Genomic DNA, 14,848 nt, shown 5'->3' on the forward strand with positions numbered 1-14,848 from the left:
TGCAAATGAATGACGTAGTACTTAAAAGACAATACATTTTATAGCCTTATTTTCAATTCTTTTGGGCCAATAAAAATGCCTCATTTTTCATGCAGTGAAGCTGTAGGAAAAATGAGCATATACGTAAAACTTACAGCTGCTAGTGACCTTTCATAAGGCAGACTCACAATCTGAAAAAGGGTTGACCAACCACCATTGTTAGCCCTGTCAAAGAGTCTCTAGGAGTAACTGCAACGCCCCCTTTGCTCCTAGAGGCTCATTTGCAAATTTTAAAACATAATTTTTCTCAGCAATACGGGCACATATAAACATGGGACCAACTCAGATGCCTTCAGCTGCCAAGCGCACATGCAACATGTCAGCCAGTTTCACAGGTACAAACCTGCTGATAGATACCAGATTAATTCAAAATCTAATTGGACTGCTGGCTCACTCTGGCAATCCCATAGAGTAAGAATGGAGCGGTAGTGCGTGCGATTAATCACCCATCCATTCAAACAGGGGACATATGACCTACCCCGTTGTTGTGATCGGAAGCAGTCCTAGCACTTGTACGCCACCGATCACACACTTACCACTAAGGCCTCATGCACATGACCGTATGAATTTTACGGTCCGCAAAAAATACGGATCACGTCCGTGTGCATTCCATATTTTGCGGAACAGAACAGCTGGCCCCTAATAGAACAGTACTATCCTTGTCCGTAATGCGGACAATAATAGGATATGTTCTATTATTTTGCGGAACGGAAATATGGACATGCAGAAACGGAATGCACACAGAGTACCTTTTTTTTGCTGACCCATTGAAATGGTTCCACATACGGTCCGCAAAAAAAAGGAACTGACACGGAAAGAAAATACGTTCATGTGCATGAGCCCTTAGTCACAGCTTTCAATCTTAGAACACCCTCTTTCACTTTAATACACATAGAGAGACATAAAAACGTTTAAAAAAAAATTGTGACACAAGCAAATCATTTTTGGCACCTGTAACGTGATGGCATTTTTCTTTTCTGGTCTGTTTAGGAATATCTTTGTGATATTATCTTCATTAACAACTTGTAAAGTATCATATTTCTGACCACTGCTTAATGATGCAGAATCTTTTACAGGAGCTTCAGAAGAGATCAAACTGCTAACAAGTTCTACATAGGATTTTCTGGCTTCATCCTGAAAATACACACAAAAAAAAAACCAGAAAGAGCAAGAGAGTACAACTTGGCAGCACTGATTGGATAGAGTGAGTCTGTGCAGGTACACCCCCCCCCCCCAACTGGTTACCTCCCCTCTGTACCCTTATTGCAGACTGCTAGTAATTCACAACTACTAGTAGAAATAATAAAGGAATGACACAACATAGAGCCATAAGAATAGATGTTCCAGAACTGTTATTACATGGGGAATGCATGAAGCTATTAAAACAGACATGTCAGGAGCGGTGACAGGTCCTCTTTAAAAAAAAAATATATTTTTTTAATTATTATTATTTAATAACTATTAGCCCCCTTAGGGGGCTAGAATCTTTTGATCCCTTCTCCTATTTACCCTAATAAAGATTTAGTAGGGGGAAGAGGATTCTGACACTCCTTGCTAAGCTGCGTCTTGTGCACAACGCAGCAGGGAGCTTACCATGGCAGGCCTGGTAAGCTTCAGAAGCATCCAGGCTGCCATGGTAACCGATCGGAGCCCCGGGATTTCACTGTGGGGGCTCCGATCAGAAGGCAGAGGTTTTACCTCACAGATGCCGTTAAAGTGTTGATCGAGGCATTAGAGGGGTTAAGGCATCATTGCACCAGGTGTCTGCTGTACGATACAGCCGGCACCCACCATGTATGGAGCAGGCTCACCGCAGCAGCCCACTCCATACAATTTCAGGCATATAATGACGCAAATGTAAGTCATTATACGTTAAGGGGTTAAGGATTAATTTTTGCCCACTCTAGATAAACTGATGAACTTAGGTCTTTTTTCAAACAACAAACTATGAATTGCTATGACTTAGATTTTGTTCATTGTGTAGTCAGCATTTTTAAAGTAAGCCTGTCACCAGGAAATTAATTTTTAAAGCAGGTACCCATGGCAATGAAATTTTATTTTATTGCCAGGGTCCTTTTTTAGGGTCTTCAAGTCATCTGTGCCTTTTCAAAGTCTTGCTGATTGACTTGACTACGTGCTGCTGTTGTGTGCATACCAGGCGCTGGAACGCGACACCATTTACCGGTTCTAGAGCACAGACATCAACAAGATACATTTCCTAGTTAGTTAAATGAAAGTTATTCATTACATAAAGATTGTGATTTAATAGCGAACAGTCACATTTTAGGACGGGTATATCTCCTGCTTTTCTTCAAAGAAGGCCTACAAAATGTAATATGGAGAAGGTCCTTTCATGTATAGTACATTTAGAGTATGGCCACAAGGAACAAATTCTGAGAACTGCATGCAAAATTCTGCAGCATTTAGAGTAACATAGAAACATAGAATGTGTCGGCAGATAAGAACCATTTGGCCCATCTAGTCTGCCCAATATACTGTATACTATGGATAGCCCCTGGCCCTATCTTATATGAAGGATGGCCTTATGCCTATCCCATGCATGCTTAAACCCCTTCACTGTATTTGCAGCTACCACTTCTGCAGGAAGGCTATTCCATGCTTCCACTACTCTCTCAGTAAAGTAATACTTCCTGATATTACTTTTAAACCTTTGCCCCTCTAATTTAAAACTATGTCCTCTTGTAGCAGTTTTTCTTCTTTTAAATATTCTCTCCTCTTTTACCTTGTTGATTCCCTTTATGTATTTAAAAGTTTCTATCATATCCCCTCTGTCTCGTCTTTCTTCCAAGCTATACATGTTAAGGTCCTTTGTACCAGTTTAGTAGCTCTTCTCTGAACTCTCTCCAAAGTATCAATATCCTTCTGGAGATATGGTCTCCAGTACTAAGCACAATACTCCAAATGAGGTCTCACTAGTGCTCTGTAGAGCGGCATGAGCACCTCCCTCTTTCTACTGGTAATGCCTCTCCCTATACACCCAAGCATTCTGCTAGCATTTCCTGCTGCTCTGTGACATTGTCTGCCTACCTTTAATTCTTCTGAAATAATGATCCCTAAATCCCTTTCCTCAGATACTGAGGTTAGGACGGTATCACTGATTTTATATTCTGCTCTTGGGTTTTTACACCCCAGGTGCATTATCTTGCACTTATCAACATTAAATTTTAGTTGCCAGATTTTTGACCATTCCTCTAGTTTTCCTAAATCCTTTTCCATTTGGTGTATCCCTCCAGGAACATCAACCCTGTTACAAATCTTTGTGTCACCTTACCATCGAGGCCTTCTGCAATTTCGCTGATAAAGATATTAAACAATATGGGTCCCAGAACAGATCCCTGAGGTACCCCACTGGTAACAAGACCATGGTCTGAATATACTCCATTGACTACAACCCTCTGTTGCCTGTCCCTCAGCCACTGCCTAATCCATTCAACAATATGGGAGTCCAAGCCCAAAGACTGCAATTTATTGATAAGCCTTCTATGTGGGACAGTATCAAAAGCCTTACTAAAGTCTAGATAAGCTATGTCTACTGCACCTCCTCCATCTATTATTTTAGTCACCCAATCAAAAAAATCAATAAGATTAGTTTGACATGATCTCCCTGAAGTAAACCCATGCTGTTTTTCATCTTTCAATCCATGAGATTTTAGATGTTCCACAATCCTCTCCTTGAGTATGGTTTCCATTAGTTTCCCCACTATTGATGTCAGGCTTACTGGCCTATAGTTGCCCGATTCCTCCCTACTACCTTTCTTGTGTATGGGCACAAAATTTGCCAATTTCCAATCCTCTGTGACGACTCCTGTTGCCAGTGATTGGTTAAATAAATCTGTTAATGGTTTTGCTAGTTCACCGCTGAGCTCTTTTAATAGCTTTTGGTGTATCCCATCAGGCCCCTGTGACTTATTTGTATTAATTTTAGACAGCTGACTTAGAACCTCTTCCTCTGTAAAGACACATGCATCAAAAGATTCATTAGTCTTCTTTCCTAACTGAGGTCCCTTTCCTTCATTTTCCTTTGTAAAAACTGAACAGAAGTATTCATTGAGGCAGTCAGCTAGTTCTTTATCTTCTTCCATATACCTTTCTTCTTTTGTTTTTAATTTGGTAATTCCTCGTTTTAGTTTCCTTTTTTCATTTATGTATCTGAAGAATGCCTTATCGCCTTTTTTCCCTGACTGAGCTAATTTCTCTTCTGCCTGTGCTTTAGAAGCTCTTAGAACTTGTTTGGCCTCTCTCTGCCTAATCTTATAAATTTGCCTGTCATCCTCGTTTAGTTTTTTTTATAATTCCTAAATGCTATCTTTTTGTTTTTAATGATTTTGGCCACTTCTGCTGAGTACCACAGTGGTCTCTTCCTTTTTTTCCTTTTACTGACAAGCCTAATGCAATTTTCTGTTGCCTTCAATAGTGCCACTTTTAAGTAGTCCCATTTCTCCTGGACTCCATTGAAACTGTTCCAATCTGATAGGGATTCATATACCACTAATCTAATTTTAGAAAAGTCAGTTTTTCTAAAATCTAAAACTTTTGTTTTTGTGTGGTGTGACTTAGTCACTGTACTTATAAGTAAACCACACTGACTGGTGATCACTAGATCCCAAGCTTTCCCCTACAGTAATATCATATACCAAATTCCCATTTGTGAATACTAAATCTAAAATGGCCTCCTTCCGGGTTGGCTCCTCAACTACTTGCTGTAGAGATAATCCCAGTAGGGAATTCGTTTATTAGTAGTATCAGAGTGTATGAGATATGAACAAATCTGAACCACACACTACGGAGAGTATCTGCATCAGAATCCACACAACTTGTAGTGTGCATTTTAAATCTTATTGCAGATATCTCCAATGCAAAGAGTGAAATCACTGTCAAATCTGCAGTATTTCTGCACTTGAAAAACCACAGCAAAACCTACTACTATCTGATGCAGAATTTACTGCTGTGGATTTCCTCAGATACACTACCCATCGCCATACCCTAAAATTGTCAGACCTGATATATATAAATTATTTTTTCATGTAAAAAATGTCTGTAGCCTTTAAAAAGGTAAGCATCTTCCTTGTGAAAGACAATATACAAGCTTACTGGTAGTAATGTAGAATGTTGATAAAAGATCTGTCCAGTTGCCAACAGGGTCATTATGGCGATTTGGGTCCTCCTCTAGATAAACTGATGAACTGGATGGACTTAGGTCTTTTTTCAAACAATAAACTATGAATTGCTATGAATATGATTTTTGTTTATTGTGTAGTCAGCCTGTCACCAGGAAATTCACTTTTAAATCAGGCACAATGCCTTGTAGGGCTAGCTCAGTTGAATGTAGTGATACCTTTCACATGATGATTCATTTGGGAGAATTTTTTTTTTTTTTTTTTATCCAAATGCAAAACCTGTTTTGGGTCCGCCCTCGGTGCACCTAAACCACTGTAAGCAACCGTGCACTTCCTCAACCAGCCCCTCGCCTTTTAACAGAGCCATACAAAGTGACTTTGCAGAAACCCGTCAATCAAAGAGGACAGGGAGGGGCTGGCAGAGGAAGCAGGAGGAGCCAAGGTGCACAGAGTGGCTTGGGTCTGCCCTCAGTGCACTTAACTGCCAATTTGCATAATTATTAAAAGTATTCTTTTTTCAAGGATTGATAAGTGAAAGACATCATTGCATTCAGGTTAAATAGCCCTACAAGGCATTGTACCTGGTCTAACAGTGAATTTTATGGTGGCAGAATCTCTAAGAATTGCAAAGATTATACAAGACATTGCCCAATTGAAACAAAAACTATGATGAATGCGTTAATAAAGATTACCACACAGTGTAAAACCTGGAATCATTCATCTGACAATATTATATTAAGTTAATGATACAATTTAAGTATTATGTCAGTAATTTCTGGACTTAATATTCTATCAACAATACTTAAGCTTATTAAAAACTGAGTTTCTCATCCATGGCATAGCACCCATAATAATTAAACAATGGCCTCAAGAAACTGGAGCTGCTGTAGACTTTCAACTTGCAGGAGGAATTAACGCTCATCCTAGAATTTTCTATAAACAATTCTTCAGAGTTTTTCAAAGCCTCAGTTCTTAGGTCTAAGGGCTTAACTGGGGTGTGAACAATCCTCATTATTTAATGAAGATAAAAAAAAATCATTTTTAGAAAAAATTCATTAATGGCTTGCAAGACAAGCCGAGTCTATAAGTCATATGAGGACATTTCCCTCTGAGGCATGTAGAGGTTTTCTTCTGTTGGATTCCTTATAAAACAGTGGTTCAGGGGATAAATAACGTGTAAGGGTCCATTCACACATCCGTGTGTGTGTTTTGCGGATCCGCCAAACATGGACACCGGCAATGTGCGTTCCGCATTTTGCGGACCGCATATCGCCGGCACTTAATAGAAAATGCCTATTCTTGTCCGCAATTGCGGACAAGAATAGGACATGTTCTATTTTTTTCTGGATCGGAATTGCGGACCCGGAATTGCGGGTCTGCATTTCCGGATCCGGGCCGCACATTGTGCGGCCCCATAGAAATGAATGGGTCCGCAATTCCGTTCCGCAAAATGCGGAACGGAATTGCAGACGTGTGAATGGAGCCTAATACAGAGCTGCAGATGTAGCAGGGTTAGCACTCAAACTCTTAACTCAAAAGGTACACTAATCACCATATTGCGGCAAGGTGAGTGCCTAGGGCTCTGTAGTATGGATCCACAGGGACTGGGTCTGATGCTGAAGACATTTCTTACCTTTGATAAACTTTCAAGTGACTTCCACGCATCCCACTTTGCCTTATTCACAAAGTCCAGCATGCCAGGCTTAGGAGTACTGCAAGACCCTTGTGTTGCCTAGGAAAAATGTGTACAGTCATTGAACAACATCATAAGACTATCCCACTGTGGTATATTTATACAGTTTATTAACTGCCTCACATCCACCCATAGAATATAAATGTCCTATGGGTGGATGTTTATCTCTGAATGGACGTTCTGGAATGTCCATTCAGAGATGGCAGTTGCACGCTAGTTGTGCATCTGCCGAGCGGGTGTCCCTGCCTTCTAGATAGCTGTAAACACAGCGCTCAACGAGCGATGTGTATACAGATCATGAAGCGCAAGCCCGGTGGTCATGTGGCTGTCGGGTCTTCCATATACCACGATCAGCTCTGCACTGAGGCTGTACAGCGTTGTATTCTGCTGTACAGCCTCTCTGTCAGCCCCAGTTACAGGAGAAATCAATAGTGAAAAAAAAGTGAAGTTAAATGTCCCCCAGAGGTCTTGTATGACCTTATGGGGGACGCAAAGTGAAAAATAAAAAATAAAATAAAGTGTTTAAAAAAATAAAATAAAAGTTTCACATGTAAAAAAAAAAATTATATTCCCCAAGTAAGTAATAAAATAAAATTGTTAAAAATAGAAAAAAATATATATATATAAAATAGACATATTTGGTATTGCCGCATCCGTAACGACCGGCTCTATAAATATATCACATGATCCACCCTGTCCGCTAAACACCATAAAAAACAAAAAAACAAAAACCGTGCCCAAAAAAGTTATTTTTAACACCAAGCGATCAAAAAGGTGTATACCCCCAAAATAGTACCAATCAAGCCGTAACCTCATCCCGCAAAAAATGAGATCCGAACTAAGACAATCGGTAAAAAAAAACAAAAAAAAAAAACTGACTCTCAGACAATGGAGACACGGAAATATGTTTTTTTTTTGCTTCAAAACTGCTATTATTGAGTTAAAGTGAAATAAATAAAAGTAGACATATTAGGTATCGCCGCATCCGTAACAACCAGATCTATAAAAATATCACATGACCTAAGCCCTCAGGTGAACACCGTAAAAAAATTAAAATAAAACAGTGCCAAAAAAACTATTTTTTGTCACCTAACATCACATAAAGTGCAACACCAAGCGATCAAAAAGACATATGCCCCCCAATATAGTACCAATCAAACCGTCACCTCATACTGCAAAAAATTAGAACCTAACTAAGACAATCGGTCAAAAAAATTAAAAAGCTATGGCTCTCAGACTATGGAGACACTAAAACATCTTTTTTGGTTTAAAAAATGCTATTATTGTGTAAAACTTAAATAAATAAGAAAAAGTATACATATTGGCTATTGCCACGTCCGTAACGATCTGCTCTATGAAAATGTCACATGACCTCACCCCTCAGGTGAATGCTGTAAAAATAAATAAATAAAAACTGTGCTAAAACAACCAATTATTTGGTCACCTTGCCCTATAAAGTGTAATAATGAATGATCAAAAAATCATATGTCCTGAAAAACGGTACCAATAACAACGTCAACTCTTCCTGAAAAAAAAGAGCCACTGCACAAGACGATCGGCAGAAAAAATAAATATAGCGTTCAGAAAATGGAGACACAAAAACATATATTTTTTTTTAAATGCTTTATTATGTAAAACTGAAACAAAGAAAGTAGACATATTTGATAATATTGCGTCCGTAACAACCTGCTCTATAAAAATAGCACACGATTTACCCTGTCAGATGAATGTTGTAAAAAAATTAAAAATAAACAGTGCCAAAACAGCCATTTCTTTTTTCCTTGCCTCACAAAAAACGGAATATTGAGCAATTAAAAATCATATGTACCCCAAAATAGTACCAATAAAACTGGCACCTTATCCCATAGTTTCCAAAATGGGGTCACTTTTTGGGAGTTTCTACTGTAAGAGTGCATCAGGGGGGCTTCAAATGGGTCATGGCATCTAAAAACCAGTCCAGCAAAATCTGCCTTCCAAAAACCATATGGCGTTCCTTTTCTTCTGCGCCATGCCATGTGCCCTTATATCAGTTTACGACCACATGTGGGATAAACTGCAGAATCAGAGTAATAAATATGGAGTTTTGTTTGGCTGTTAACCCTCGATGTGTTAAAGAAAAAAATTTATTAAAATGGAAAATATGCCAAAAAAGTGAAAATTTAGAAATGTCATCTCAATTTTTCTTTAATTCTTGTGGAACACCTAAAGGGTTAACAAAGTTTGTAAAATTAGTTTTGAGTAACTTGAGGGGTATAGTTTCTACAATGGGGTCATTTATGGGGGATTTCTACTATGTAAGCCCCACAAAGTGACTTCAGACCTGAACTGGTCCTTAAAAAGTGGGTTTTAGATTTTTTAAAAATTTTTTTAAGAATTGCTTCTAAAATTCTAAGCCTTCTAATGACCTAAAAAAATAAAATGACATTTACAAAATGATGCCAACATAAAGTAGACATATGGGGAATGTTAAGTAATAAATATTTTATGAGGTATCACTTTATGTTTTAAAAGCAGAGAAATTGAAATTGTGAAAATTGCGAGTTTTTCAAAATGTTTGGTCAATTTTGGATTATTTTTTAAAAAGAGGTGAAATAGATCGACTCAAATTTACCACTGTCATGAAGTACAATGTGTCACAAGAAAACAATCTCAGAATGGCTTGGATAAGTAAAAGCATTTCAAAATTATTACCACAAAGTGACTCACGTCAGATTTGCAAAATTAGGCCTGGTTGGGAGGGGGGCAAATGGCCCGGATGTGAAGTCCGGAAAAAAAATGAACATGTCCTATTCTTGTCCGCAATTGCGGACAAGAATAGGCAGTTCTATGGGGGTGCCGGCTGGGTGTATTGCAGATCCGCAATACACTACGGACGTGTGAATGGACCCTTAGATTTCTCTCAGGGTGCAGGCACACAAACATACATTCACAATGCAGTTTTTGATTTTAGCTAGCTAAAAATAATTAAATCATTTCGATTTTCCCCATGCCTATAACTGTATTTATTGGGAGAAAAAAAAAAAAGTAACAATGCTGTCTCACTATTATATGAAAGAGTCCCTTACATTTAGAATATGTTCATAAACATGAGTTAGGCTGGGTTCACATGAGCGTGTCCGGATGCGTCCCGGTGTATTGCGGCAAACCCGCGCGAGTAGGAACGCAATTGCAGTCAGTTTTGACTGCGATTGCGTTCCGATGTTCAGTTTTTATCGGGCGGGTGCAATGTGTTTTGCACGCGCGTGATAAAAAACCGACTGTGGTACCAAGACCCGAACTTCTTCACAGAAGTTCAGGTTTGGGTTAGTTGTAGTGTAGATTGTATTATTTTCCCTTATAACATGGTTATAAGGGAAAATAATAGCATTCTGAAAACAGAATGCTTAGTAGGTGATCAATTGAGGGTTTAAAAAAAAAAAAATAATTAACTCACCTTCTCCTCTTGATCGCGTAGTTGCCGGTCTCTTCTTTAATGATGAGCTGTGGGCTAAAGGACCTGTGGTGACGTCAGATCACATGCTCCAATCACATGGTCCATCACCACAGTGATGGACCATGTGATTGGAGCATGTGATCTGACGTCACCACAGATCCTTTAGCCCACAGCTCATCATTAAAGTAAAGAAGAGACCGGCAACTACGCGATCAAGAGGAGAAGGTGAGTTAATTATTTAATTTTTTTTAACCCTCAATTGATCACCTACTAAGCATTCTGTTTTCAGAATGCTATTATGAATAGACTGTCTCCTAGCAACCATGCGTGAAAATCGCACCGCATCTGCACTTGCTTGCGGATGCTTGCGATTTTCACGCAACCCCATACACGCAGAAAAACGCAGAATATAGAGCATGCTGTGATTTTCACGCAACGCACAAGTGATGCCTGAAAATCACCGCTCATCTGAACAGCCCCATTGAAATGAATTGGTCGGGATTCAGTGCGGGTGCAATACGTTCACCTACCGCATTGCACCCGCGCGGAAATCTCGCCCGTGTGAACGCAGCCTTACGCTGTGGATTTACCTCATCCACATGCTGTGAAAAAAAAACCATCTGTAGCGTGAATTGACATACAACTCAGATTTTAAAACCTGCAGTATGCTAATTTATGCTGTGTGTATCCATCGGGTGAAATCCACAGCATACCCACTTGCGGAAAGGTGGCAAACCCACAAAGGAATTTCTGCCCTGTGTGATCATACCTTAAGGCTCCTTTCACACGGGCGAGTTTTCCGCGCTGGTGCAATGCGTGAGGTGAACCCCTTGCACCCACACTGAATCCGTGGGTGCAAGGGGCTGTGCACAAGAGCGGCGATTTTCACGCATCACTTGTGCGTTGCGTGAAAATCGCAGCAAGCTCTATTTTGTGCATTTTTCACGCAACGCAGGCCCCATAGAAGTGAATGGGGCAGCGTGAAAATCGCAAGCATCTGCAAGCAAGTGCGGATGCGGTGCGATTTTCACGCACGGTTGCTAGGAGACGATCGGGATGGGGACCCGATCATTATTATTTTCCCTTATAACATGGTTATAAGGGAAAATAGCATTCTTAAAACAGAATGCATAGTACAATAGGGCTGGAGGGGTTAAAAAATAAAAATTTAACTCACCTTAATCCACTTGTTCGCGCAGCCCGACTTCTCTTCTGCCTTCATCTGTGAGGAAAAGGACCTGTGGTGACGTCACTGCGCTAATCACATGGTCCATCACATGATCCAGCCCCATGATGGATCATGTGATGAGAGCAGTAACGTCACCACCGGTCCTTTTCCTCACAGATGAAGGCAGAAGAGAAGCCGGGCTGCGCGAACAAGTGGATTAGAGTTAAATTATTTATTTATTCATTTTTAACCCCCTCCAGCCCTATTGTACTATGCATTCTGTATTAAGAATGCTATTATTTTCCCTTCTAACTATGTTATAAGGGAAAATAATACAATCTACACAACACCTAACCCAAACCCGAACTTCTGTGAAGAAGTTCGGGTACCAAACATGCCGATTTTTCTCACGCGCTTTCAAAACGCATTAAAATGTTTTGCACTCGCGCAGAAAAATCGCACATTTTCCCGTGACGCACACGCATCTTATCAAAAACATGACGCCCGTGTGAAAGAGGCCTAAGGGATCTGATCTAGTCATGAGCGAATCAGTTCATTCATCTGAGCGAATTCTCCGTCTGTGAGGGACTGTCCCTCTACAGGTGATTCCCTTCTCTGCTGGCGGATTAACAGGGTCGCACATCTCGTGCAGCATGATAATCTTGTGCATGCGCTATTACTGCCAGTATCAGCGCATGTGCAAATTATGTGCTGGAACTTGTATAGCAGCGCATGCAAATTCGTAGACGTAGTCTTACTAAAGTGACAGCCTTGTATGTATAACATTAAAGGAGTTGTTCACTTTCTAGATTGATGACCTATCCAATTTCAGATCGGCAGAGGCTGAATCCTGGCACCCCTGCCGATCAGTTGTTTGAAGAGACCGCAGCGCTTGTACGAGTGCTGCCTTTTCTTCATTGTTTAGCTGCAGCAGTGAGCAAGTGTAATTACATCTCAGCCGTCCCCATTCACTTCAATGAGGCAGCTCCTTTCTATTCAAACAGCTAGATGGCAAGAGTACTGGGAGTTGGCCCCCGGCCGATCTGATATTGACGACATATCAAATATAAAAAAAAAACAGACGGCACCTTTAATACATTTAGCACTCTATTACCTGCTTAAACAGTGCATACAGTTTCAATTTTATGTCATTGCCGGGGTCCTTTTTCAGAGTCTTCAAGTCATTCTGTGCCTTTTCAAAGTCTTGCTGATTGACTTGACTACGTGCTGCTGCTGTTGTGTGCATACCAGGCGCTGGAACGCGACACCATTTACCGGTTCTAGAGCACAGACATCAACAAGATACATTTCCTAGTTAGTTAAATGAAAGTTATTCATTACATAAAGGTTATGATTCTATAGCAAACAGTCACATTTTAGGACCGGGTATATCTGCTGCTTTTCTTCAAAGAAGGCTTACAAAATGTAAGGGTACTTTCACACTTGCGGCAGAGGATTCCGGCAGGCAGTGTTCAGGATTTTTGGCCAGAAAAAAAACTGCAGCATGCTGCGATATTTTCTCCGGCCAAAAAACGTAAGAGGGACTGAACTGATGGATCCTGAACGGAATGCTCTCCATTCAGAATGCATTAGGATAGAACTGATCAGTTTTTTTTTCCGGTATTGAGCCCAGAGGACGGAACGCAACACCGGAAAAGAAAAACGCTAGTGTGAAAGTACCCCAATATGGAAAAGGTCCTTTTGTGTACAATTAGAATATGGCCACATGGAGCATAAATTCAGCAGCATTTACAGTAGTATCAGAGTGGATGACATCTTAACAAATCTGAACAGAGAGTATCTGCATCAGAATCCGCACATAAATTGACATGTAGCGTGCATTTAAATCATATTGCAGATATCTGTCAGACCTGATTTTACTAGCACTGTATGAAGATATTCGCGGCTGCACTACTGCTAGGCAACATCTTCTGCCTGGCTTTGCTCTTCTCCACAGTTTGGGGCAGGTTTATGAAGACTGGCATACATGCCTGTGCCAGCACAATCTTTATAAACAGGGGCATAATGATAATGGTACATAATATTGACATCAGACTAGAGCTGCATGAGGTATCGATACCCAATCGATACGATAACAGGTCTTACTATTTAACGATACTAGGCTGCGCAGCCTAGTATCAATTAGAGAAGATGGCAATCCGCTCTCAGACCGCTCCATGTTCCCTTAGCAGCACAGTGGAGTCCCTCCCCACTGTGACACGGCTGCCGCTGCCACCAATGGGGAGATAGCACTGCAGAGGAGAGAGCGGAGGCCAGCAGCAGTATCACATACCAGGCCTCTATGACAGGACAGGGCGATCCACTGCAATTAACCCCTAGGGTACCGCACCTGAGGGGTTAACTGATGCAGTTCGGTGGATCGCCGTGTCCTGTTATTGAGGCCAGGTATGCGATACCGCCGCCGGCACCCGCTGCCTACACTTGAATTAATGTAATAAACACCAATAGTAAATGACTCACAGTAGCGAGTACCCGTGCAAAGCCAACACGTACAGTTATACACCAAAAAAGAAAGACAGGGCTAGCACACAGTAATATTATATATAAACTTTATTAGCGTCTCCATACGAGACAAAAAGCGGTAAAATATACATAGAAAACAATATGATGGTGAATAGAGAGCACACAAGATGACATGGAGCACCACTAAGGGCTCATCCTATAATGGCAAATAAAAAAAAAAAAATATATATATACTTTTTTTTTATATATATATATATATATATATATATATATATATATATATAAAAAAAAAAGTAATAATAATAATAAAATTATTAGATATCGCCACACCCGAAAAAGTGCAAACTATTGAAATATAAAAAAATATTTCTTATGTGGTGAATGCCGTAACTGCGCGATTCGCCATTTTTAGCTACCTTGTCCCGCCAAAAAATAAGATAGGACTGTTCTATTATGGGCTGGATGTTCCATAAAATGCAGAATGCACACAGCTTTTTTGGTGTTTAATTTTTTTTGCGTGGTATCAAATGGTGTCGAGTATCGCAATACTTTTTTATGGTATCGAAATGGAATCAAAATTTTGGTATCGTGACAACCCTACACCAGACCATACCCTACACTGGTCACTAGATTTCTACACAGAATAGGCAGGCATTTACAATAAAACTATATTATAGTACATACGATATATTACGACCATCTCTCCAGTTTCGCTTGCTTTATTTCATTTTTACAGTATTATCTTCTTTATACAGGGAGTGCAGAATTATTAGGCAAGTTGTATTTTTGAGGATTAATTTTATTATTGAACAACAACCATGTTCTCAATGAACCCAAAAAACTCATTAATATCAAAGCTGAATATTTTTGGAAGTAGTTTTTAGTTTGTTTTT

The 14,848-nt window shown here is 40.0% G+C and overlaps 1 protein-coding gene across 2 annotated transcripts in view; it reads right to left on the reverse strand.

Moving 5' to 3' along the window:
* ECI2 (enoyl-CoA delta isomerase 2) overlaps positions 1 to 14,848 on the reverse strand; it is a 42,731-nt gene that overhangs the window by 18,424 nt on the left and 9,459 nt on the right. For both annotated transcript variants that reach the window (XM_040432042.1, XM_040432041.1), the window contains exons 2-4: positions 12,586 to 12,751; positions 6,811 to 6,909; positions 991 to 1,173 (exon numbers count right to left, since the gene is read on the reverse strand). In XM_040432042.1, the coding sequence (XP_040287976.1) occupies positions 991 to 1,173; positions 6,811 to 6,909; positions 12,586 to 12,751 (448 nt within the window). The remainder of the gene's footprint in view (positions 1 to 990; positions 1,174 to 6,810; positions 6,910 to 12,585; positions 12,752 to 14,848) is intronic.

Source organism: Bufo bufo, chromosome 5, assembly GCF_905171765.1.
Source record: "Bufo bufo chromosome 5, aBufBuf1.1, whole genome shotgun sequence".
Lineage (NCBI taxonomy): Eukaryota > Metazoa > Chordata > Amphibia > Anura > Bufonidae > Bufo > Bufo bufo.